The sequence below is a fragment of the Belonocnema kinseyi genome, chromosome 3 (genome assembly GCF_010883055.1).
Source record: "Belonocnema kinseyi isolate 2016_QV_RU_SX_M_011 chromosome 3, B_treatae_v1, whole genome shotgun sequence".
NCBI classification, from domain to species: domain Eukaryota; kingdom Metazoa; phylum Arthropoda; class Insecta; order Hymenoptera; family Cynipidae; genus Belonocnema; species Belonocnema kinseyi.
Window position 1 is genome coordinate 53870275 of NC_046659.1, and position 26842 is coordinate 53897116.

A 26842-nucleotide genomic window follows, 5' to 3' on the forward strand; every position below is an offset into this window, starting at 1 on the left:
AGGTATCGAGACCTTATAAGAGAGTTGCAACGATTGTACCCGGAATATTCTGTTAAACTGATCGTCCTTATCATCGGCGCTCTTGGAGGTGCCAAGCTTTCATTTGCTAATAGCCTAAAAATCATCCCTGCGTGTCAACAATATGCTAGAACACTTACGGAAAAAATGCAGAAGGCGGTTGTCCTTGGGTCACTCCGTGTTCTTAGGGTGCACGACGCTTTTGCTGGATCGTCATATTGATTCCTTTACAGACTGTAACCACCTATCTCACGGTTGTGAGACGTGGTTGTGGCTGAAATTTTACCGCGATTTCGCTGGAAGCGGGTGCAATTTTTCAGATTAGCACCCGCTCCCGGCGAAATCCTGCGGTTGTCCTTATGACAAATTTTTAATTATATATATATATGCTGTTGACTTTAATAGCTATAACGAATCAAATTATAGATAGTAGGTTATTTTTCTAAATGAAATCCACATCCGTCTATAAAATGAGAGTAATATCTCGATTATATATAATATTTATTTTATACATTTTTTATATAAAACAAATGAATATTATATATAAAACTTCACACTATATATAAACTATACATAATTTTTCCGCCTGCGGGCTTAATAGGTTTCTTTACTCAAATTTAAGCCTGGAATTATGAAAAAGTAGATGTTTCTACAATGAAGCAAAAAGTAATCGCTTAAAATCTTAAATCTTAAAAAGTTTTTGGGTGTTTCTTTCTACTCTGCTGTGTCATGTTCCAGGTAGGTAGAGTCACGAAAAAAGGCGAGAAAAGGTTCGTGGTGAATTAAAACTTATTGCGAAGGATAGTTCATATTTGTGCATGTGTCATTCATTTTTTATACAGAGTATTCTTCTAGTACTTTAGATTATTTAAAGTATCCTATTTCTTAAGACATAATAACAGGAAGCTGGTAAAAATTAATCAATTCACATATAGAACATACAAGAACGTGGTTATTTACAAGTTTTCTTAAAAATAGGGGATTAATAGGAAACGTAAATAATTTCCCTAATTTTTAAGCTTTGTGAACAGTAAATATTGCAATGATTTTTTTTCAATCTGAGGCTACTGAGTCCACTGAACGTGAATAAAGAAGACTTAATACGAAGAAAATGTTTAGTTGTTTACTTTTACTGATAAGAAGATATCTCATCCACCAGGTGGATCTGAGTCACGTTCAAGATTTTAATATCCCACGTAGATTGGAAAATAGTTAAAACTTCTGCACACGGAAATTTTAAAATGTTAAATATAGAATGCTAACTGCAATTTGGATATTTTTCTGTAAAATTTCATTATTGAAATATTTTGAATCTTTAATAAATAATACGATTTCACTAATTGGAAATTAAATCTTAGCTTCTAGAGTTTGTTATTTTTCATACAAGGAATAATTTATGGATAAAAAATTTTTATATTCTCACAGAGGAATTGAAAAAGTACTTTACTTTTTCAAAAATGTTTGGTTAGCTTAACTCAGAATGAACATTGAATAATGAGTATTTATATGATTTTCTTGTACCAAAGTACCAAACTTGCATTTTAATGCTATGCTATATCTTTATTTATGTTATATGCTTTGATGTCATTAATGGTTAAATCAAATATGCAGAAAGCAAGGGACGCCAAGCAGAAATACTGGAATTGTGAATGAATCATCTCCTCTCTCCTCCTTTCACTCCCTCTGTTCGGAGACCAAATCATTAATATTAACGACCGTTCAAGTAGTAACTGACCAATCAGGAACCGCGATGTTGTACTCAACGATCATTAAAATAAATTAAGAATCCAACCGCTAAGTGAGGAATATGAACAGAGTCAAATAGACTGGATAAACAAAAATAAGTTTTTAAGGCAAAAAAATAAACTTTATGCTCTTCCAATTTTGCAATTATTTAATTTTAAATATTGCAAATAGAATCTTTCAAAAAATAATTTTAATTTGAAAAGGTACAAACTTTGATCTATTACATTATTTCGAAATTTTAATCGTTTTCAGTTATAATGTGAAACTTTGCAATTAAAAGTTAAAGATCGTTTTATTTTAAAGGCTTGCAAATGGACATATGTAATATATTTTTCAAGTATGAATGCTTAAAATGGTAAGCTTTTCATTTGTAAACACTATTTAAATTAATTTTAATCAATTTAAAATTCTTGTACATGTAGTTCTAATTAAAAAATATTAAATCTGAACTTCAAACTTGAAATGTTACCATTTTTGATGTCACACTCAATCCTATTATACTAGAGATTTCATTTATTTAAGTTCGGAAGCACATACACTGGAATTCCTATTTAAGTGCGGTTTTGAACATGTTTCAAAATGGCCTAAACGGCTGAACACCGACTCTCTATCTCGCTCCCGCGGTTCCCGTATCGTAAAAATGCCGAAGACTGAAATTCTAGGAATGCTGTAAACCCACGTTACTTAAATCCAGAGTTCAGTGTATATCATATTTTTTACTATATTTTCTCCATATCCTAATTGTGATTCTTATTTACCTATCGTAAAAATTTAATTTCTCTCATAAGCAAACACGGGAAAAGTAGCAGCTTAGTGCAGGAAAAATGAAAGTTTTCCCATACCCAATCAGGGGAAAAGTTTTAACCAGGTATGGGAAAGATGCAACCAATGCATGATGCAATTGGAATTGTCCTATACATAAAATTATCCCATTTTATATACATACCATCAATTTATATAACTTTATAAAAATGTTTCAAGTCATTTTTAAGGAAAATAGCAATTTTTACTAATTTTTTTGACATTTTCTATAATAATTCACTTTTTAAATTTAGTTATTGAATTTGTTAATTGGCGCACAGTGTGACAAATTCTTTTATAAAAAATGTAAAATAAAATTATTATTAGTTTCCTTAAAAATGAATTTAAAAGTTTTTATTAAAAATGATGTGCAATGATGATAATATAAACGGGGATGCTCCTGTCTGATTGTGTTCGTTTTCTATTATTATGGGTTAGGACAATATAGAAACAGCAAGTTTATGGACAAGAACTAATTCATTTATATCTAAAAATGATTCATCAGATTCACAAGATTTACTAAACTAAAAAAATAAAAACCATGAAATTTATTTTTAGAAACTATGATAAATAAATAATCAAAATACTTCCAGTGGCGTCATCTGTCAGTAATGTGTAGAACTATTCATTTGAAATTTCTTTAGCGCTTGCGCATAAAACACTAATTCGCCGCGATTTACAGGTTATGTTTGATTCCGGAATGTCTGGAATCCAATGTCGTCCGAATCATACGAATGTTTGTGTTTGATAACTTTGTGTGTTTGATTGCTCTCAAAATGACATAAACACGCTGTAACTTATGTCGAATTGCAAAAATAATTCCTTAACATTCACCGTGTTGCATTTGAATAGTTATAATTTAAAAGACGTTTGCCAACCTTAAAATAATGGCGAATGCATTACCTGAGAGAACTTTACTCAAGACTAGTGGACTCCAGTGTAAAAATCTGCACGATTATTTGAAATCTCAAACACCCGAAGTGTTGGACAGACTTTATCACAATCCACCGATTTGTCTCGCGGTTTTTCGCGAATTGCCTACGATAGCTAGGCATTATGTTATGAGATTGTTGTTCCTGGAACGACCAGTGCCTCAAATGGTCATCACCTCCTGGTGCTCGAAACTTCATACCGAAGAACATCAAAAAGTTGCTCAAGTTTTGAATGAATTGAATGTTTGGAATGAAGTTTCTATGTCTGGCGGTTTGCCTGGGTGGACTTTGAATAAAACTTTTCAAACTAATTTAAAAATTGTACTTCTTGGGGGTGGAAAACCCTGGACAATGTCAAATCAGCTGGAAACTGATAGTAAACCAAGGGATATCACCTTTTTGGATTCTTATGCTTTGGAAAGATGGGAGTGCGTTTTGCATTACATGGTCGGGTCGCAGCAACAAGAGGGTGAGTTTTTTACTTCAGTTATCATGAATTTATATATTCATGAATTGAAAGCAAATGTTTTTTATCATTCATTAGTTTTCATATGGATAATGAATTCTCACGATAAGGTAGCAAGATTAATTCTCCATAAAGAATTGAAGGCACCTAAAAGAAGTTATTAGGATTAGATTTTTTTTAATGAGAGAATAATTGCAAATTATAACGCTTTCAAATTTGAGTTTATTTATAAATCTCGAATTTCTTTACATCGAAATGCATATAAGCCTTCAATTGCAGGGTGTCCAGTGGGTGGAAAAAGCGAGAATATCACAAAAAATTTGTCGGCGTGGGATATGAACGAGATTTTTTTATTTGAAGTGGGAATTTTTACATTCTTGATACCCGGTAACAAGGGTTGAATTCAGAAAAATTAAGAATTTGTATTCTTATGAATACGCGATTTTTCCTCCGTCTAAAAATCCCCCAACGAGAACAGAAAAAGTGCAAATCCTATTCCTCTCAATCGACTTAGTAAAATTTAACGAAAGCATTTACTTAACCTATTTTTCATTATTAAATCTTTTTATAACTTATAAATTCGAAAATTATTTAAATTTATATTTATTTATATTTTAATAATTTATTTAAACGTCTCAAAATATGCAACAAAGAAATCTATGCAAATGTGCGAATTTAAATAATTTTAACTCTAGAGAGGCAGAGTTGAATTAGTGAGAATTAAAATTTCAGAATTTAGATTCCGCATGAAACAATTAAAACAACTTATTACACATATTTTGTGAACTTATTAGAAGGAATTAAATAAAATCAAAATATGACCACTTCTGAGGTATAAAAAATATCTCTATGAGGTGCGGTACCGGTACAATTAGAAGGAATTAAATATATTGAAAACACGTTCTCTTTGGGAGAATAGAAAACGGTGTGGCGGTCGCTATGGAAATAGAAGTGAATAAGTTTATGAGGTATCTTATTCTTATTGTGGCATTTTAGACAGATGGAAAAATCGCGCATTCAAAATAATAGAATAATCTTCACTTTTGCACTGAAATCTGAAAATATTAATTTTTCTCTGTTCTACGCTTATTACCGGGTACACGGAGAAGGATGTAAACTTTCTTCGCTTTTTTAATCACCATATTTTCATTCAATTTTCGAATAAAAAAATCCAAATTGGTTGGAAATGTTCAAACGATTCAGAGAGATAAATCAGGGTTGCTACAGTTTAGAACATTTTGAAAAATTAGGGAATCTCAAAATGGTGTGAGAAAGTCCTTAATAGCACGGAACTTTCCCGGGACGTGTAAAATGTCCGCCACTTGAAGACGGTCCACTGGAAACTGGGGAGAACCTTCCGTTATTGGTTTTTTAACCAAAATGATCTCGGAAACCATAAGGGGTCAAAATTGATGTAATTTTTTAGTTTTTTAGAGTACAGCATATACTACACTATAATATATCTATATCATTACCTTACGGTTTAAGTGATATTTATTGATAATAATAACAATAACGGTAAAAATGAGAGAATAGAAGGAAATTTCGAAATCGGGATTTTTTAATTGACCCTGATACAGTATAAGCTTGATAATAAGACAGGGAAGTTTTGGAAACAGAATTTTAAACTAAAATGAAAGAACTTATTGAAAAAATACCAAGTTTTTTCTGCGAGAATTACTATTTTCAGAATTTTTATAGTTATTTTGTGTAGATTTGAATTGTTCATGTGATTTTTCTCTACTTTTTATTGGAGAAAATGTTCTAAAACTTTCCGCAATACAAAACTAAAGTGTCCGATATCTCAATGAATCACAAGATACCGGAAAATTGTCTCAAAGCTGATTAGGGGTCATGCATAAATCACGTAAAGTTTTGTTTCTGACATTTTTAACCACGTATCCCCCTGTCTTGTGGTTCATAATATTGGACCCCCCCCCCCCACCTTACTGTTTCATATGAAATAACAATGTAGTTCAATCTTCAATTAAGTAACTGATTTGTCAACCACAAACGATGAATTCTCAATCAAAAATATAATAGTTGATATTTTAATCAAGAAAAGATTTTCATTTGGAATGAAAAACAGTTGAATTGAACAAAAAAGAACGAATTTCCAACAAAATAAGTCAAATCTGGATTTAGTGTCGCACATCCGGCGCAGCTCGTCTCGGAAACACTACATCCAGTTTTGACTATAGTTGAATCGTCAACCAGAATTGTTACCAAAAAATATTAACTTTCTACCAAAAGAAAACAAGTTTCAGATCAAAAAGATGAGTTTTCAACGTAGAAAGATTTTTCAGTCATTAAAGAAAAATAAAGTTTCACCTAAAATCTTGAATTTTCAAAACGAAAAGAAGAGCTTTTAACTAAACAGTTGAATTTTCATCAAAATTCAATGTATACATTTTTAACAAATAGTTGAATTTTCATCAAAGAAGATCAATTTTCTAATAGAAAAGAAGAATTTTCAATCAAGAAGATTAATTTTCAATAGAAATGACGAAATTTCAACAAATTAAGTAAATCTTCAACTATAAAGTTTGAACAGTGGATGTGATTTTAGTCCACATTTTATTTGATTAATTTTTACTTTATATTTTTTCAATAATGATGCAGTTAAATTTGCATTAAGGAAAATTGGTTTTTAATAAAAAAAATAAAAATGTTCTAATAATCAAGCAAACAGTTGCATCTTTAACACAAAAAAGACGAATTTGATACAAAACAGTTCAATTTTGAACCCGAAAATGTGACTTCCACAAAAAAAGTTAATTTTCTACGAAACCAGATTAATTTTCAACCAGGCAATTGCTTTTTTATTTAAAAAGGACAAATTGAAAAAATGAAATTAAAAAACTGAATTTTGTATTTCTTATTTGAATGGTACTTTTTTAGTCAGTCTTAAAAAATATTTTGAACATTCATATAGTTTATTTAATTTTTTTTCCCAGATAGGCTTAGAAAAATATTTTGAACAACTGAGGATCTTATACTGATAAGAAATCACTATAAATACGATTGGCAAGTCCATACAAGGCACGAACAGCGCAAAGAAAGCCAGTACAGTCTGTCAAGTTAAAGCGTGGGTGGCTTTACTCGCAGTCGGTAAGGTGTATAGACATGATTTTGGTGTCAAAATATTAAGAAGAGCTCCCTCTTTCATGCTTTTTGATTTAACATTCAGTTTGCTTACCGACTGGGAGTAAAGCCACCCACGCTTTAACTTGACAGACTGTATTCCATCATTCATTTTCAGTTTTGGAGTTTGTTTCCAGCTTTTTTAAAAAATAATTTGGGTACCCTGGCACTTTAACTGATAAAATGTCGAAAAAAAGTATGAAGTTGAAGGAATGAAAAGTAGATTAATAGAATTTAAAAATGCTCAATTTTTAGTTCATCTATTTTTATGTTTTCAACTACTTAACTTTTTTTTTAGTATTTTCTTTGGTAATAAATTAATTCCCCAACACAACACGAAGAATAAAAGTAAAACTCTTGGAACAAGCCTTCAAATTATAGGTTTAAAACGATAGTCTTCAATTTTAAATGTGTCTAAATTTACTATGTCTACGATTTTGAAAGATTTACCAAATCAAAATCTGTCTATTGATAAGCGTACTTTAAATATTTTTCCTATTTAAAGAATGTATTTTATAGAAATAAGCTAAAAAGATTTTAAACATTTTATTAGGTATATCAGCGGATGCAGTTCGAATATTACTTCATGCTGGACTCATGATACGTGAGGAGGATGGAAGCGCAGTAATTACACAAGCCGGTTTCCAATTCCTATTGCTAGATACCGCAGCTCAGGTAATTAAACTGCCTTTTACAAATGTTTTACACATTTTTTAAAGTAAAACTTCATTCAGAAATTAAGGGTGGCCACCCACCCGTGAGAATCGGGATAACTGGGATAGAAATATTGCATCGGGAGATTTCCGTATTTCATAACTTGCGCATTTTGTAATTCTTGAAAGTTTCCAAGTAGGTATTTTCACTTCAACCACTAGCTAACTTCACTTCGTTAAATGCTGAAAGGACAACAATGAACCACATGCATGGGACAAAACTTTATTTTTGTAATATCTTCTTAATGAATAATAATTATTATCATTGTACTATTTCATTAAATAGTTCTTACAAAATAAGAATTATTTTTCAAATACACTTATATAGAAATTTGGACCATTGTTTTCCCCTCAGCACTCAACAAAGTAAAGTTAGTCAGTGGTTGGAGTGAAAATACTCTAAAAATATCTAACTAGAAAGTATATCATTTTCAGGTTCACTACATTTCTCGCAGTCTTAAAAATTATGAAATTTAGAATGGTGAAAATGACAGTAACTTTTGATTTATTGAGAGAATCACATCTTTTAGTAAAAAAATCTATTCAGCCGTATTAAATGTCACTTGATAATTAATGATATGATACTTATTAATATTAATTTTTCGTCTTTAAAATGTATATAATTTTAATTTACAATTATATTTTGAATGTGAAATTCTAAAACAATTTAATCTTTTGAGACCTTGAAACTAAATTTTTTTCTCAAATCAATTTTGAGATTCATTTTTGGAGGTTTCGAATTTTTAATTTCATAATATTTTAGTTTCACATGCAAAGGTTCAAAATTTTGGGACCATTTCGTTATTAAATATTTGAAAATTTCATATTAAAAGTCTTGATAGACAGTTTTGAATTTAATAATTTTAGATGTTAATATAAACCAATTCGAATTGAAAATTGTACAATTTCAATCAATGAAATCTTATCATGGCAGTATTGTTATGTATTCTTTATCTCAATTTTTAATTATCAATGTAAGATTTTCAAATTGTCCGATTCTTAGTTGAAGATTTAAACAAACAAGTGATTTTAAATTGAAAAATATTTTATTCGAAAATTTCTAGATTGAATAATAATTCTAAAGGAAGATTTGAATTAAAAAAATTTAGTTCAAAATAAAAAAGATAAAAATGAAACTATTTGAAATTGAAACATCAGTAAATGGATAATTATGGTAATTTTAAGTGGTTCAAATAATTGAAATTTTTAAGAGTTTGAGTATAACAAATTTTTAATATCACAATTTTTGGTGACTAACTTTTTTTTCAGTTTGAAATTAAGTTCCCATTCGTTTAAGTTTAAACGTTTGGGAGTAGAATTTTGTTCATTTTTAACGTTTTCCATTTAAAATTACTATTTATTTCGATAGTTTTTTTATAATAATTCAATTTTCTCATATTATAAAAAGTTGTCTAATCAGCTTTAATGTTAACTTATAATTTTATTATGTAATAACAATTTAAAATTCTGGAATTTCAGAAGTTTTGCCTTTGAAATATTCAATTTAGTTTCCCATATTCAATTGTCAAATTTTAATCGTTTAATTTAAAATTATTCAAATTGAAAAGTTTTCAATCGTAAATTATTTAATTTTGAATGATTTTAATTATAATGAATATAATTTCAATTCCTTTGAATTTTAAATGACCCGATTTCCAAAATTTGAATCATGAAATATTCAATTTTTAATGTTTTAATATTCTCCTATTTACGAAATTTTAATTTAAAAATCATGTTAGTTTCGTGATTTTCCAAATCAAATAAAAATTGTTTAATTTTTAGCGCTACGTCTTAGAAATGATACAATTCAACTCCTTTTTCTAATTAAATTGTCTAAAAACGTTCGTATATTTTTTTAATTTACAGACGCTTGCAATTCAAAATGATGAATTATTGTTTCAAAAATATTTAAGACCTTATATTAAAAAATTTGTTTGTCAATGGATTTTTGAATATGCGTATTTCCATTTTAGTAAATAGAAATTCAGAGACATGAACGCGAATGCGCGCGCTTGCATTTACTGCTAGTGTGCAATAAAACGCATATCTGTATTTTCCTTTATCAGACACGCAAGTTTCCTTATCCTTCTTATTATATGATTTAAAGTCAATAGATTTCTTACAAAGAGGTTTTCGATATTAATCGACTTTCGAAATTGACCAAAGTTATTTATTTCCCAACTTGTAGGGAATTAAATTTTAAGTGACCGAAAATGATTTCTTCATTTTGAACTATATTTGTATTTTACAGAAAAGGTGAAAGAACAAGCATTTTTTTATTAAAGGAGAAATATTCAATGAGTCAAATCTAAGATTTTTTAATGTCCTTAAAGGAAAATTTCATTTATAAATACTCAATTTATCACCAAAGTGACATAGTTTTCAGTATTTTGATCATATTAAATTTTAAATCACCAAAAATTATTTCTTATTTCTTCTCCTTTTGTTTAAGACATAAACGTTTATTCCCAGGTTTGGTATTTTATCCTTCAATACTTGAGTACGTTAGAAGCCCGGGGTCTCAACCTAGTCGAATGTCTAACGTTCCTGTTCCAATTAAGTTTCTCGACTCTTGGTAAAGACTACAGCACGAAAGGCATGTCCGAAGGTTTGCTGACTTTCCTGCAACATCTGAGAGAATTTGGGCTTGTATATCAACGCAAACGAAAAGCTGGAAGGCAAGTTTACACCTTTGAAGAGGGGAAAATCGTTCAATTTCTACGCACCGCAATTATTAGATGTGATTAGAAATGATTGCAAATTTAAACAATTTCAGTTTAAAATTTTGAAAATTTTGAATTGACAATTGTAAGCGTCTAAATGATTACCGTTTTCAAATGCCAAGTTGAATGCTCCAACGCATATTTTTTTAAACGCAACGATAATAATTAATATTTTAATTATTAAATTTTCAGATTCTACCCAACTCGGCTCGCACTTAACATAGCGACTGGCCAAAACAACCCTTTATCCAGGGATTTAGAAAAAGAGCGATATATTGTGATAGACACTCATTTCGGAGTTTGTGCCTACACAGACTCAAATCTACATGTCGCTCTTCTCGGACTTTTTTGCAGGATGACTTGCCGGTAACGGAATATTTTACTCAAACAACACGAAACTGGTGGAGAAGCATACACAAATTATAATTCAACAAATTAAAAACAAGCAAGTTTTAGTTTCATAAAGTCAAAAAGAAGTAAAAGAATTTAGTTCACTTCCCAGTGGGCACATAAGTCCTAAACTTGTCCTACATACGTCTTTCGGCGGACGTCTTAAGGACGTCTTGAGGACCTTTTAAAGACATGAAAAGATCCAAAGGATGTCTTAAAGACGTCAAATCATATGACGTAGAGATACATTCTAAGGACGTCTGTAGGACGTCCCGGTGCCCACTGGGTTAATACTTTGCTCTTCCATATTTTAGTCGAATGATAAGAATTCCCTTCAAAATGGATTCAATCATCACTTTTGATAACGATCCTTTAGATAAATTTTATCACTGTGGTGTAGTTCATAAAATAACTTGCAAAATTTGTAAGATGACTCATAGGAAAGTGTATGCAAAAGTAGGTCACTTTGAGGAGTAAGTAGTTTGAATTTATGGGAATATGCAATAAAATTTGTTCTGAAAACTTTACTCACGATATTTAGCACAATATTTAATACAACTAGAAGACATTTTATGTAGCAATATTTGGTATTTTCGCAGTGTGAATTTCCATTCTCAATAATTTACTAAAAATTATATCTTTTATTAATCTTGTGTGGCCTACTCTAGAATAGACCCCCCTACTTAGGAGACTTTAATTGAACGAGTTTCCTTGATTTTATGGGAAGAATGTCCTGGTTTCCTCATATATTTTTACTTTTTTTTTTGCATTTTATAATAAATATGTTCTTATCTCATAAAAAAATTAATGCATTCCACTGTTACTCTTTTGCTGTTTTGCAGGTTTCCTAATTTAGTCGTATCAGTATTAACGAGAGATTCCGTTCGTCAAGCTCTTAGAAGTGGAATCACTGCCGCTCAAATCATTAAGTAAACTATTTCATTTGTTCGATAGTAAAAACCTTTTTATTAGTTAATTTTGCAATAAACAAATGACTTTTTTTAGTTATTTGCAGCAACATGCGCACAGTCAGATGATTAAGGATGGACCTCCGACTTTACCGCCAACAGTAGTAGATCAAATTAAACTTTGGGAAAACGAGAGGAACAAGTTTCAGTTCACTGAGGGCATTTTATATTCACAGTTCAATTCCCAAAGCGACTTTGAGGTGCTGAGAGATTACGCGCTTTCCACTGGATATTTGATATGGCAGAGTGAAAGGTAGGGAACATTTTTTTACAAGTAGTCCGACAAGTTGACAGTCTTATTAGGAATGGTTAAACTGCGATACGCCACCTGTTGACGAAAAGCGGAACTAGAAAGAATAGGTTCGATTTTAAAGGTGTACATTAATTTTTTTATAGAAGTGTTTTAACGATTTTTCTTGTAGAGTCTAAAGTATTTATTGGATACTAAAAATAAGTCTTTATCGGAAACAAAGGGATGTACATGGAATTTACATCTTATAAGGTGAAAAAACATATTTTTTTACAGATATCTGTCCTACTGTGATTTCCATCCTTTTATAAAATACATTTTCAGTTTATCAACTGTGAATATAAATTAATAATGATTTTTAAAACTAAACTGTTCTTCAAGATTTAAAAAGTGAATAATAATTTTACACGATGATTCGAAATCAGTTCGCAATTTTAAAATTTCCAGCTTCTAACGTTAAAAATTATGTATACTATTTCTATTGGAAAGTCTTATTAGTTAAACAAATGTAAACTCCCGATTGAAACTTTATAAACTATTTCCATTTTTTAAATAAATTTAAAATAATATATTCATAAACAAAGGCTTTTATTAAATTTCAAATATTATTTCTGTCTAAAATATTTCGCGGGCACATTCTCATCGCACGCTAAGCGCGCGGCTCACTTCGCTCGCAAGTTTGAGCGTGTCTAGGGCGCGCGACGGTTGAATCTCGCGCTTCGCGCTCGATAATAGGTTACCTCGCGCTTTGCGCTCGAACATAATTACACCTCGCGCTTCGCGCTCGGATATTTATTCTTTGCATTTGGAATGCTTGAAAAAAACTTTATCAAAAAGATCTCTTTTAGAAGGCAGTATTTCTATGCGTCTTCATATTCTTAATTGTCTACTTAATTAAGTATAGTCAAAGTTTAAGTTTCTTAAAGCTCTGTAGGCTTTGAGGTACACATTCTCGTAGTGACACTCGCGCTGCGCGCTCGATTTCCAACAGACATTTGTAAACAGGTTTTGTTGGATTTTTTTCTCGTAATTTTCGTCGTTTTTCAACACATTTAAAAAAAAATTTTTCAACGTTATTTTTCACGAATAAAACAAAAATGATGCGTCCTATTAAGAAGTGATTCTTAACGAAATTGTAAATATTTTTTGGGATAACCATTTTTGTTAATTCATCTTTTTTCGTATCCTACATAGTTTGTCCACAAAATGGAATTTTTTATTTTCCATTATTTTTTGTTCAATCAAAATTTGAATTTTCGATTTTTGAAGAAAATACAAAAATTGGTTATGATAATCCTGTAGGGCTTTCAAAAAGAAATGTTTTTCTTCTCTTGACTTTTTTTCATATCGTGCGTTTTTCGGCTTCAAATTTTGATTTTCGGTTGATTAAAAAAATTTTGAAAACGCTATAACTCTGAGAATTTTCTTTTCATCGAAAAAAGTCATGAGGATAAATTGTTTGTTCTTTTTAATACTATAAATATCCGTACATAGAATTTTCAAATTCAGAAAGGAGTTGTTTTAAAAAATTTTCAAAATGCGCTCACTTTTTGAATTTTTATCAAAAATGGTTGGTTCACGAACTCGTCCTTTCTTTTAGGACCTAAAAAAAGTGTGCTAAAGATGAATTTGATTCCTTCATTTTTTCGAGTGTTATCGTGTTTACAGACGGACGGACAGACAGACAGACGCCATCGTGAAAGCCTGATTTTCGGATTCAGGGGGTCTCAAAACGTGGAGATCCGTTGAAAAAGTGTGTTGTCAAATTTCCGACAATTCTAATACTTTCTTAATCATAAATGATGAGAATGTAAAAATTTTAATTTGTAAGTAAAATTGTTAAACTTCGATGTATAAATAGCAATTGAACACATATTATTCTTTAAACAAATTCAAGGAAGTTGAAGAAATATTTAGAGGTTTTGAAAAAATTAAAGTTCAATTTAAATTTTGAAATGATTTAAAATAATTTAAACAAAGTGTTTACGTGTACCGCCAAAATATAAATTTTGACAGATTTCGAACACAAAATTTAAAAGATTTTTTAAGAATTTGGAATGGCTTCTGAAGATTAAAAAACATTTCATATGAAAATTAATAATGATTTTTATTTTGAAAAGATAATTTTGAGTGATTATTCAAAAAGATTTAAAAAGATTTACAAAATTATCAAAAATGAATGTGGAAGATTTGAAGGAAATTTGTTTAATTTGGCAGAATTTAAAAAGAACTTTCGAAAAAATTGGATTCATTTTAAAGCATGTTTAGAAGTTCTGAAATAATTTCAAAAATAATTTAAAACATTGAAAATAGTAATGTAAACAACATGCAGATGTTTCAAGATTTTCAAATAAAATTTGGAAGCATTTTAAAGATTTTTTAACCATTTAAAATTTAAATAATTTAACTTTTAATTTAAAAAGTGTTCTGCTTGTAAAAAAATGTAATCGTTCAATTTTGAATGTTTCTATCTTAAAATTGCTTTAAATGATATAATTTTGAAATTTTGAAATTTCATTGATTGATTCTTCAATTTAGACTTTAGAGCTATGGAAATGATAACGTGGAATAATATTTTAAGAACTAAACCTGAATCTTTGAACTCTACAATTTATAAAAGTTAAAACACTTATTTAGCAGTATAACTGCATTTAATTAAAAATTGTTCAGTTTAAAAGCGTTCGGAGCTTCCATTTTATATGTGTAAATTATTTTAAAAGTTAAAAATTTAAGAGTTCCACTTTCGGTGCTTTCATTTGCAGCTCAGTTTTTATTAATTAAAATGGAAAAATTGTTAGCTTTAGAGTTCAATTTTTTAAACTTCATTGACCGTGAAAAATGTTTGCGAACCGGAAAATGACCGGGAATTTTTTTCTTGAATTAAAACGGCCACCCTAAATCGTCTATTATTCGTATTCTTCGCATAATCTGAATAAGATTTGTCGCTACATACATTAATTCAAATTTATTTAAATTTAAATTTATAGAAAATTACACGAAATGGTGAAATCATTATATTTTTTTAAACCTATTTGACAAAAATATGTTTTTTCACTGTATAATATGGAAATTCTATCTAAAACTTTTTGTATTTTTTAATGAAGATTTGTTTTTAGTATTCAATCATTGTTTTATACTTCACAAAACTATCGTAAAACACTTTTATGCAAAAATTAATGTACAGCTTTAAAATTATACCTATTCTTTCTAGTTTCAGTTTTCGACACCAGGTGGCGAAATGGCAGACCACCATTGCCAATAGAGGTTTATTTTTAAATTAACCTGGAAAGCTTTACGGGCGGAAGTAAAGGCTAAAGAAATATTTTTGATTTCAATTATCAGTACAGAATCAAAAGATTTTTTTACTTGTTTTTCTCAAATACTAGGTAAAAATAGAAAGAAAAATGAACTTTAATTTCGATGTGGCAAGTTAAAAAAAGTTGAGTACAAAAAGCAGACAAATCAAGGGGTTGACCACTCGACTTTTAAATGTACAACATTCTATTTCGAAGTTATTAAGACCATTTATATTTTAATTATTATGTATTCATAATTGAACCGCCGCATCGTAGAACGGGATATAGAAAAAGAAATCGTTTTACTGTCGTTTTTACTGGACAAAAATAAATTTTGATTGTAGTTTTAAAATACAAAATGCCAAAAGATTTCAAAGATTTCTTCAAAATTTCCAGAGATTTCAGGAATGAATCTACACCAGATTTGAAGAGTTATCAATCACTCAACATAATTTTAACTTTTTAGTTAATAAAATTAATACCAACCTTTTTTCTATTAACTATGATCGGTTTCTAAATAAATTTGAACATTCACAGGAAGCGCACGGTCGTTATTAATAAAACTGGCCACGATGATGTTAAAAGATTCTGGAAAAGGTACCAAAGAGGCGCAAACTGATTCGAAGAGACAGGACTTCTGTAAATAGGTTTATTCGATTTTTATCCGCTTTACGTATTTTATTAAGAAAATTAAGAAAAATGTGTTGTTTCTTCCTTATTCCGAGAAGTAATGCGTTTTCGATATTTATATTTGAAGAAATTGTAAATAAAATTCAATAATATAAAATGTGTTCAGATTAAAAAAACTATTAGCCTGATATTATAATTTAAAAGACAGATCACTGGGTTTATAAAATAACCGAATTCGAAATGAGAATCCTCTTATTAAAATTAGAACATTCGTACAAAATAAGAAATATTAAAATTCTATATTGCATTCAGGACATTGAATTTTTTAATTAATTATATTTAAAATCTGACTAAGAAATTAGGAGATTTTCAGAATTAATTTACAGATTCTTAGTCAGCAATAATTATGATCGACAATAATGCTATCCTTAACATTTAATCCCAGACACTGAGCGCAGAGTCAGTCGAATGTCAGCGTTGAGGCGCAGCCTTTGGTTTTGGCATTTTATTTAGTAATCCTTGGATTTCTTTCTTTTCGTCATAAGTCTTCCACAATTCATAGAGGTTTATTATATAGCGAGCTATTTCCTGAATTTTCTCCATGTCGGCGTTTAACTCCGCAAACCATGATTTCAAATCTTTTTGCAATATGACGCAGGCGATTTGTAAACAACCTGTAAATATTTCGAGTACGATTATCGAGTTTTGTACTTGAGAAAATGAATTAGAAATCCATAGGAAAGAATTTGAAACGCAATTTACCGATGGCGATTTGATAGGGAGGATAGAGCAGACAGACATCTGTTCGCAAGCTGTCGTTTATAATTCGCCAAGCAAGCGAAGCGAGCTGTTCATCTGGACCAACGTCTTGTATCAGAGTCAACAGGGGGCGATAAGGCTGATAGACTATCAGACAGCAATCCAAATGCTCCAGTAAATAAAATTCACATTCCAAAATATGATTTGTACGGTACGGAAATTCTTGCGAGTAGGCATAGTTGAATTTGTTCTTCACTGAAATGAACAACATCGACATATCAAAATTTGCTATATATCAAAACATAAATACAGGGCTCACTTCGGCTCAGTAAAGTTTTAGGTAAAAACGAGGGTGTTGATCACTTAACTTTTGAGTGTACAGCAGATTTCAAGATTTTAAAGATTTCACAAAGATTGAAAAAATGTCACGAAGATTTGAAAGATAGGCAGCCAGTATTTTTAAAATTTTCATCTCCCGGCTTTTTCCTCGTAAATATTCGTAATTTCTCTTAGCTTATACAAAAATTAGCTCTCTTTGCTAGACCCACATTTTTTCACATATGTTATCAATTGCGGAAGTCGATAAATATTAGCAACCATGAAAATATGAAATTTTAAAAATACATTATTAAACATTTAATTCCATTAGAGAATCGCGAAACTAGCATGATTTTAGATTAAAATTTCGAAAATAGGACAATGTCAATACGTTAAAAATTGATAATAAAATTATAAGACAACATCAAAGCTGATTACACAAGTTTTTCTAAAATAAAAAAATGAATTGAATTACTCTAAAAAAAACTTTCGAAATTTTCAAAAATTAAAAATTTAGAGTTCATCATGCAAATTTATAACTCTGAATTTGTAACCACTTAAAATTACAGAAGTTTTCTATTTACTAATGTATCAATTTCAGATAGTTTAATTTTCATCTTTTTTTATTTTAAACCCAATTTTAAAATTTTAAATCTTCCGTTAGAATTATTATTTAGTCTATAAACTTACGAATAAAATATTTTTCAATTTAAAATGACTTATTTGTTTAAGTCTTCAACTAAGAATCGGACAATTTAAAAATCTTATATTGAAAACTAAAAACTAAAATAAAGAATATCAAACAATATTTCTATGATATGATGTCATTTGTTGAAATTGTACATTTTTAAGCTTTTCAATTGAAAATTGGTCGATATTTACATATAAAATTATTAAATTCAAAACTGACTATCAAGGCTTTTAATATGAAATATTGAAATATTTAATAGCGAAATGGTCCTAAAATTTTGAACATTTGAATATGAAACTACAATATTGTGAAATTAAAAATTCGAAACCTCCAAAAATTAATCTCAAAATTAATTTGAGAACAAACTTTAGTTTGAAGGACTCAAAGATTAAACTGTTTTAGAATTTCACATTAATATAATTTTAAATTAAAATTATAGAAATTTTAAAGACGATAAATAGATTATTAATCAGTATCATATCAAGTAGTATCAAGTGAAATTTAAAACGACTGAAATGATTTTTTTCTAAAAGATATGAATCTGTCAAATCAAAAGTCACTCATTTTTCCCATTCCAAATTGCAGAATTTTAAATACTGCGAGAAATATTGTGAACCTTTAAAGTTTAATTATTTTAAACACTTTGGAAATTATATACTTTATAGCTGGAAATTTTCAAGAGTTACAAAATGTTCGAATTATGAAATACGAGAGATCTCTCGGTATAATATTTCTCTCCCGGCTTTCTCCCGATTCTCCTGGGTGGATGGCCACCCTGACTATAAACTAGATATTTTCACCGCCTACCAAATTGCGTAGAATTGACGTACGCACATAGTTCAAGATTTGAAAATGCAAACTGAGATCAATTAAAAATGAACTCGTATATCCGCATCTATTCACTTGTTAATAAAGTCATTAAAATCTCTTTGCCGGCCCTTTTGTAGTGCCAAATGTTGCCCTCTATGCCCTTTTGGAATTAAGAACTTTGGCGCGTGGCCACGAAAATCTAAAAAGTACTCAAAATGCCTGGTAATGCACCTGTTCCAAACTACAAATTTAAAATGAAAAATTGCTAAATAACATTAATAACATATTTCAAATATTTGAGCTTCACAGATATCACTAGAAGGGTCCGCGTTCTAAATCAGATAACTGACATTTTTTTCGAAACTGATTTTTTTGTATTTTCTGTAACATTTTTTATATGCAGTTAATATCCCGCCAGCGAAACGGCAAAATTAATTTTCGTGTTTTTAATTGATTTTTGAAAATCGCGTTTTGTTATCTAGATCATAGGTACGCGCTCTAAAGCTGTTAACTGCTTATGGCGTCTTATGGAAAATCCGTGCTTTTTCTCACATCGGCTTAGTTTATCGTAGAATAGGCCAGTGGGGCACATGTCAGTATGTATACAGTTAAGTGTGCCCGGGAAAAACAATAGAAAACCAGCGGTAGAACACTGCAGATAACATGTTTAGACCGCTAGACCTCTTGTGGGTAACATATGAATAGCTTTCACTTATCATATAACGTTCAATTTTGATTCTGATATTATAAAACTAATATGTATTATTTTTCTCTAGTAAATTAACAAAAAACATTTTACAGTTTAACAAATATTGAAAATTGCAAAAATAACAACGATTTTCCTTCGCCGTGTAAATTTTTTTATATGTCAGTTAACATGTTTAGACCGCGGACCCTTTACTTATATTGAACTGGAAAATAATAATCAAGAAGAGGGTTCAATATTTTTAAGATGAAGATTGAAAAAATGGCTCATTTTTTCGCATTATATTGTTTATAAAATGTCCAGTCAAAATCAAATAGTCATAATGATAATAATAGTAATTTTTTCCATATTTTAAAATATTTTTACTTGATCTGCATATATTTTAAAAATATTTCTGAAATTCATATTTTTATTATAGCAAGCGCTATATCTTTTCACCACGATTATTTTGGTTAATACTTTTTACATATTCAATTAAAAATCCAATAATTCCCATTTGATTATTTTTCCCTTGTAAGTTTTCTATATGCCCTATCAAGTGCTATTCGCATCAATGATATTTCGGATTATCTTTCACTCCTCTGTTTTTAAAATTTAAATTCGCTCCCTACTTATTATGCAAATACCAACTACAACTGAATTAATCCTTTTTCGATTAATCCTTCAAATAATCAAAGTTTCAGAGAATGAGCGATCAATATTTCTCTGAATACTATTCACTCAGTCTTTACGATTATTTGCTCAAGTGTTTTATTGTTCTCTCAATTTTAACATTAGCTTGCAAAATTTTAATTTATTTTTGTTAGTGAACCGGTAATGTCTTAAACAAGTCACCAAGTGAATTAAAAAAATTAAATGAAATTTTATTTTGGTTTCTTCTTTCTTTCATTATTTAATGCAAACGAAAAATTTAAAGTTTCAGAGTATATTATACAACTAATAAAAATATATCTTGTACAGACTTACCTACGGTTTGACAAGTCGTAATCAATCTACTATTAGATATAACGCCAAATTCTTCAACTTTTGAAGCAAGAAAGACGGAAGTTGGGGCTAGCAAGAGTGGATCGATACATTTTACACTGTTTCTCGCATAAAATCGCTTAAAATAAACAGTCGCAGTTGCAATTACTTGCTGTCGTAATTTTAATTGTTCTCCTAGAACTTGAATCACTGAAAACGTATAATTCGAATTTTAAGTATTGATTTGAAAATTCGAAAATACTTGTATTAAAATTTATTTAAGTGAAAATAAATACTAAATAAAAGGACTTACGATTCGAAAAGAAAATAAATAATTTCTGATACTCTTCTTCCGATAATATCGAAAGGTCGTGTTGACGTTCTCGAACTAAATCTTGCTTATCCAACAACCATTGTTGACTGAAAAAAAGACAGATTAGCAAATAATGATTTTTCTGGGATCCTTTAGAAATAATTATTACGGAAAATTATTGCAAATTTTTTAAACAAATTCCATATTAAATATGATAAATAACATAAAAAGAAATTAATTCAAAAGTTCCAGTACCAGAAATAAATACTTAACGAAATTATCATATAGGGGGACTTTCAAATACATTACAACTTGTATTTCCCTCGGTTTTTATTTGATGTTCCTAGAAGGTTTTTGACCTATTAAAGGGATTACAGCACATTACAATACTGACACACTAGAAATTATAGATACCGACTGAACGAATCATGCTTTTATATCTGTCCCTCGGTTCGTTAAACACTCCGAAGCCTCTACAATTATAAAGAATTTGAGGTGATAGGTGATATCCTAATCCATAATCTTAAAATTGACTAAATTTTCGTAAGCCGTCTGGGAACACGGGAAAAATTGTGTGTGAATTCTGAAAAAACAACTCCGAAGCCTCTCAAAAAAAAGAACTAAACGAAAAATAATTTTGTTTAAAAAAAAATTTGCCCATAAAATAGTGACGCCAAAATAGGTTTTTTTCGCCTATTTTTTGACCTCGCTAGCGAACTGGTGACAAAATATAAAAATATGTTACAGATATCAAATTACTTGTAATTAAAAACCAAAGTGAGCATCGCTTTTCGTTTTTTTTTTAAATTTCAAAAAATTATCCCTATTTAGGGGTTGAGAAAACCCCGAAAAAATTTAAAAATAGGAAATACCACTAATTATACAATCATTTTTCATTGTATTTTTTTCTATAAAATAAATCTTATAAAAGTAAAATCACGTATATTTTCTTCATTGATAAGAGGTTGACGTGAAAAATGATTGTGGTATTTTTTTATTTTTCTGGGGTCTTCTCAACCCCTATATAAGGGTTATTTTTTGAAATTTTTAAGACACGAAAAGAGATGCTAATCTTGATTTACAATGACGAGTATTTTGATACCTGTAAAATATTTTTATATTTTTTCACCAGGTCGCTAGGGAGGCCCAAAAACAGGCGAACTTTGGCATTACTCTTTGTAAAGCTGATGAAGCTAACCTCTTTCCCAAAACTGCAGTAAAGAGATAAAAAAACCTCTTTTTTTGGTTCTGAAGACAGTAAACATGTTTCAAAACAACTTTTTTTGAAAAAGTCTTCTTAAACTTCTTTAGAAAGTATTTGGCACAGATATTTTATGTACGAAGAATTTCCTGGAACAATTGTTTTATACTAAATCATGTAAAGGGGATATCATGATGGGATATAATTTGTATGGACATAACAAGAATTTAATTTTACTATTTATAAACGTTAAGATTTGATTCTTTTTTTAAAATGATTCTTAAATAATAGTATACACTAACAAAATGGCGGGTGCGCTGCTTCACAAAATTCTGTCATTTTAGATGAAAGCCTAAAATAATTCGAATCAGACAACAATTATATTTTCATTTCGAATTTAAATTTCATGTGGTAATAATATATTTCCATTTAAGTGCTAATGTTAATACTAACAGTGATAGGGTCATCAACTAAATTTTTTTTATTTTCAAATATGAAACTATTCACTCTAAAATCACTTATAATACGAGTATAATTGAAAAACAGCTTTTTCGATTGTTTATTTGAAAAAGAAAAATGTATATGATTACACACAGACACACACACACACCCTTTTCTAATTTGAGTGGCTGTTGCACTATGCTGTCACCTAGATGTAACGTTATACGCTTTCAATATGTTCATGATTTTTCTTTAAAAAATGTCTTTAAAAATTTTGTATTGTACTTTATTACTTGATAACGGCTACCGAAAAGAGATAAGTAATTATAAATTTTATTTATGTACAAAAATCTATTTTTTAAGTACTTCTATTATTTTAACTATACTAAACCATTTACGGGTTTTATGCAATAATGCTTTATCGCCTGAATTCCTAAGTTTAATACTTTTTGCACGATACGTATCGCAATGTATTAAAACTGGACATTTTTTCAATTATTGGTCATACACATTAAAAGATTAATCAGAAATAAGTTTTTAGCATTCATTTAAAATATACATTATGCGCTGGAATATTTATTTTGCATTTTGTATAAGAACTAAAAAGTATTATTGTGTTGACTTCTGGTAAATTATCCGAGCTCCCTTTAATGCACATGTTTCTTTTGAAAAATATAAATTTCCGATCGATATTTTATTACTTTTTTTATTAATTATTTTTAATGAAAAATAGAAGTTTAAACAACAAAGTTTATTGTTGATGGTCTTATTAAGAAGTACGATTTTGAAATGTCAAATTTTGAGGTTTTCAGCTTGATATTTCTGTATCAGTATTTTGTGGAAATAATGAAATTCAAGTTTTTATAAAAGATATATTCCTGAGATTGATGTCAATTAAAAGTGGGGAGAATAACATGCCTTTATATAGAAAATTAGTTTATGAAAATTTTCGCTTTGGTTTAATCCTCCTTTTTCTTCTTGGAATATCTCCTAAGGGGTAGACGGTAAAAACATCAAATTTTAGAATATGTTTAAATGGTGAAATTCTACATATCCGGTAAAAAATTTTTTCATGGGACTTCGCTGTGTTTTTTTTAAAACTACGTCGAACATCGCGTAAGGATAATCCTTTTCTAGTCAATACGAAACGCAATAACAATATGAATGAAGTCAGCTCTTCGAATTCGATTGCTTTACATTTCGAACTAAATTTTTTTTGTATGAAAGTTTAAAAAAAAATGAAATCCTATTTTATTATTTGTACATTATACAAATATACGTAAGTACTGTTAAACTATACGTTTCTTTGATTGAAATTATATTTTTGTAGGTATGCTTATTTGTCAAATGAAAAATATAATACTATTTTTACATTATCAAATTTAAATGCAATTTAACTGGCGACTTTAAATTTAGAATATTGTCGCAAATATTTCTTTTCGCGGAATGCTCAAATGGCATCAGTATCATTTTTGAATCGACCATTCTTTCTACGTTGTGTTACAGTTTTACTAAAGTTATTTCAAGTTAAAAAATGGTCATTGTTAAAAATTATTGATGAAATCGAGGATAATTTTGCCATAGTTAATTGTAACTAATTTCAGAAGAGAACTGAAGGCGAACTTTGGAAAATAATATATAAAGGTAAAATTGTTTATTTCACGTTAGTTATTTAGAGTCTTATGTTTTTTTCTCTATGGGTAATTCTTATTTAATCCTAATCTTATAGGGCTCATTTTATTTCTTAAAAAATTCTTTACAAATCTCTGCGATACGTTTATATTTAAAATTTTTATTTAGGAATTATACGATTGCTATATATAAAAATATATTTTTTTTAATTCAATTTATTTAACAGAATCGTAACAAAGAGATTTTTAGATAATCTTTTAAGGCATAACATGGGCCAAACACCATTATAAATCATTTTTAACAATGCTCATTTTTTAACTTGAGTATTAATACATCCTTAATGTTTGCTGAAATTCATTAAATTCACGCATGGTTTTAAACACTTCACCCAATCGTTTACATTCTTCTTGTATTCTACTTTCAGAAGAAAAATAGAACACGTTATCCTAATATTTATTTGCAATAAATGTAAGATCAAACTTGTTAATAACTATAAGTCTCCAAACTTTCATTATTATTAAATTTAGGGCAAAATTTAAAATAATGCATAATGCACAAGAGCAATTGTAACGGAACAATTAACACAAACAAATTAATACAAGAATAATTCATAATTTCCAAAAAACAATGTTTTGATACACAAATATTGTTTGTCAAGTAGATAAGGTTTTAAAACATTATCAAGTAACGAAAACTGCATTTGGTATAAATACAGTTTGATGAATTAAATTATTCATTGTGTAAAGGATTTAAAATTTCATGCTCAAAAGAAAACTTCCCAATTAAAAAAAATTGATTTCGATGGGCTCTACGAATAATAGGTTATCGATTCGTTACTGCTAAGAATTAGGCTAGCTTCATTTTGTATGAAATTTAGTAAATACGTAGAAGTTTCAAAAGAAATAAAAATCTTTCAAAATTTCTTGTTTTTAAAGTTATAGGATCCTGAATTACATTACAAACTGTAACACAAAATACTGGAGTTTTGAATTAGTAGGAAATGTTTCGAAAAATAATAGTCTAATATTCGTAGCACCAATCGATTTAATTTGAAGTGTTTAGCAATCGAATTTGAAGAACTAATTTCATTCATATTGTTTTTCGATTCGTATCGGATAGAAAAGGGTTATCCTTACGTGACTTTCAAAATGGCTTAAAAAAACGCAGCGAGGTCCCATCGAAATTTTTTTTGGATATGTAGAATTTTAACTATCTAAAGATATTCAGCAAATTTTATATTTTTTTCTTGAACATCATAGGAGATATTCAAAAAAGAAAAAGGACTTTTTAACCAAAGCTACGATTTTCATTAGACAATTGAGCTGCCGGATCGAAAAAGGGCACATTAACTTTTTCAGCTCGAGCGGGATGAGTTCTCGTAGTTTTCAAAATTTGTTTCGAGTATTAATTTTTAGAAATTCAATTACTGCAATAAATTTGCATGAATTCAGTAAGCAAATATTTTCAGAATCTCAGTGTCATTTTTAGATGACTTTTGCTCCCAGTGGGACCCTACGGTGTTTATTAAACCCCTTTTCTTTATATTTTAATCTTTATTTATATCTCAACATCATTTTTTTTAATCCCGTCGCCACGACGTTTAGAGGATATATTCTGTAATGAACATAATGATATAACTTTAAATGGTAAAAATCATGATTTCAAGAATTTTCCAAACAAAATTAAATTTTTGTTCAGTCCAAAAATGTTAAAACAAATATTGAAACCCAAATTTAAAAAAAAAATTAGAAATTTTTTGAGAATATACAGACAACTATTGCACAGGATCATTTTGACCTGCTAAGCCTGGCAAAATCAGTTTAAACCCTTCATAATAATGTAACTTAATTCCGATTTTTCGAATCATGATGATAAAGTTTGAGTGCTCCACAAACTTCGTCATTATTTTGACACCGATCTAACAGTCTTTAGTAAAAGATTAAATTATACCACACAAGTCATCCTAATACATTGACCTATAAAAACGATGTAAAATGATAATAACTAATGCATTATTTAGAAATTTAATTCACTCGCATTTCTAAGACAAAAATTGTCATCTGTTTGCAAATCGCCCATACACAAATCCAACAAGGCACAATATTATATTTCTGAAGTCTAACCACAAAAATGTTTTTGAAAAAACAACATATTTATAAGAAATGCTGAAAAATAATACACTGAATTTAAGTTTATTTCACTTTACGCATTGCCAAAATAAAATAATTGCGACAAAGTGAAATCATATTCCCAAAAACATTTGTGAACAAACTAACCTATAAAAACTGGGTTTCGACGATGGACAAAATAAAAAAAAATAAGGAGAAATATAAAAAGTACATTTTTTGACAAATCAATTACCTCTCAACGCTTCTGTAACTACGTTAAGATACCTTACTATATATTAAACTCAAGACTGAGGCCCAAAACAAAACATTTTTATTCATAAAACTTACTGGTGCGAGCTTTGCCAAAAGTTGCCTGCCATTTTTGAAAAAAGCAACAATAACTTTTCGACTAGGCTAGAGTCAAATTTGATTATTCTCGTCCATAAATTTGACGAAAAAATGCTGGGACATGTCGCCTTTTGACAGACTCTTCTTCAAAGGAGAATTCGATTTCAGGACAAAATTTTATTCCGGACATCATGAAAATAATGGACGCACTACATCACAAAAAAATAATATGATTTCGCATTAACAGATCCCGTAGTTTCAGACTTTGTTGATAGATTGTAGCCTTTCCGTTTTAAAAACAAACACTGAGAAACACGTTGATTTTTGTTAGCTTTGTAGTGTGTACACTTGTGTACAGATATCCGGTGTCGTGTGCGACCAAGTGTCGAAGGAGGATTTGATTTCTTAAGGGCAGATCCACAATTCATCACAATTTCACAATGTCATTTTCACTTCATCGATAGCTAAATTCACT

The 26842-nt window shown here is 29.2% G+C and overlaps 2 protein-coding genes across 2 annotated transcripts; one reads left to right on the top strand and one right to left on the bottom strand.

Moving 5' to 3' along the window:
- Positions 1-3263: 3263 nt before the first annotated feature.
- Positions 3264-16234, top strand: LOC117169300 (general transcription factor IIH subunit 4). Its single transcript, XM_033355606.1, has 7 exons — positions 3264-3966; positions 7661-7782; positions 10293-10498; positions 10736-10909; positions 11776-11862; positions 11939-12154; positions 15985-16234. Exons 1-7 carry the CDS (start codon positions 3453-3455, stop codon positions 16064-16066), a joined length of 1401 nt encoding a protein of 466 aa, XP_033211497.1. The 5' UTR covers positions 3264-3452; the 3' UTR covers positions 16067-16234.
- LOC117169301 (cyclin-C) lies at positions 16086-26821 on the bottom strand. The gene is made up of 5 exons (XM_033355607.1): positions 26368-26821; positions 20638-20744; positions 20328-20534; positions 16840-17091; positions 16086-16751 (listed from the first exon to the last, which is right to left on the bottom strand). The coding sequence occupies exons 1-5, from the start codon at positions 26397-26399 to the stop codon at positions 16549-16551; spliced, it is 801 nt and encodes a 266-aa protein (XP_033211498.1). The 5' UTR covers positions 26400-26821; the 3' UTR covers positions 16086-16548.
- Between the last annotated feature and the right edge of the window lie 21 nt (positions 26822-26842).

Coding starts and splice junctions, on each gene's coding strand:
- LOC117169300 (XM_033355606.1), top strand. CDS start 3,453: ATGGCGAATGCATTACCTGAGAGAACTTTACTCAAGACTAGTGGACTC. Junction 11,863..11,938: donor ACTGCCGCTCAAATCATTAA/GTAAACTATTTC, acceptor GACTTTTTTTAG/TTATTTGCAGCAACATGCGC. Junction 12,155..15,984: donor TTGATATGGCAGAGTGAAAG/GTAGGGAACATT, acceptor GAACATTCACAG/GAAGCGCACGGTCGTTATTA.
- LOC117169301 (XM_033355607.1), bottom strand. CDS start 26,399: ATGGCAGGCAACTTTTGGCAAAGCTCGCACCA. Junction 20,745..26,367: donor TTTTGGCAAAGCTCGCACCA/GTAAGTTTTATG, acceptor TCTTTTTTTCAG/TCAACAATGGTTGTTGGATA. Junction 16,752..16,839: donor TCCCTATCAAATCGCCATCG/GTAAATTGCGTT, acceptor AAATATTTACAG/GTTGTTTACAAATCGCCTGC.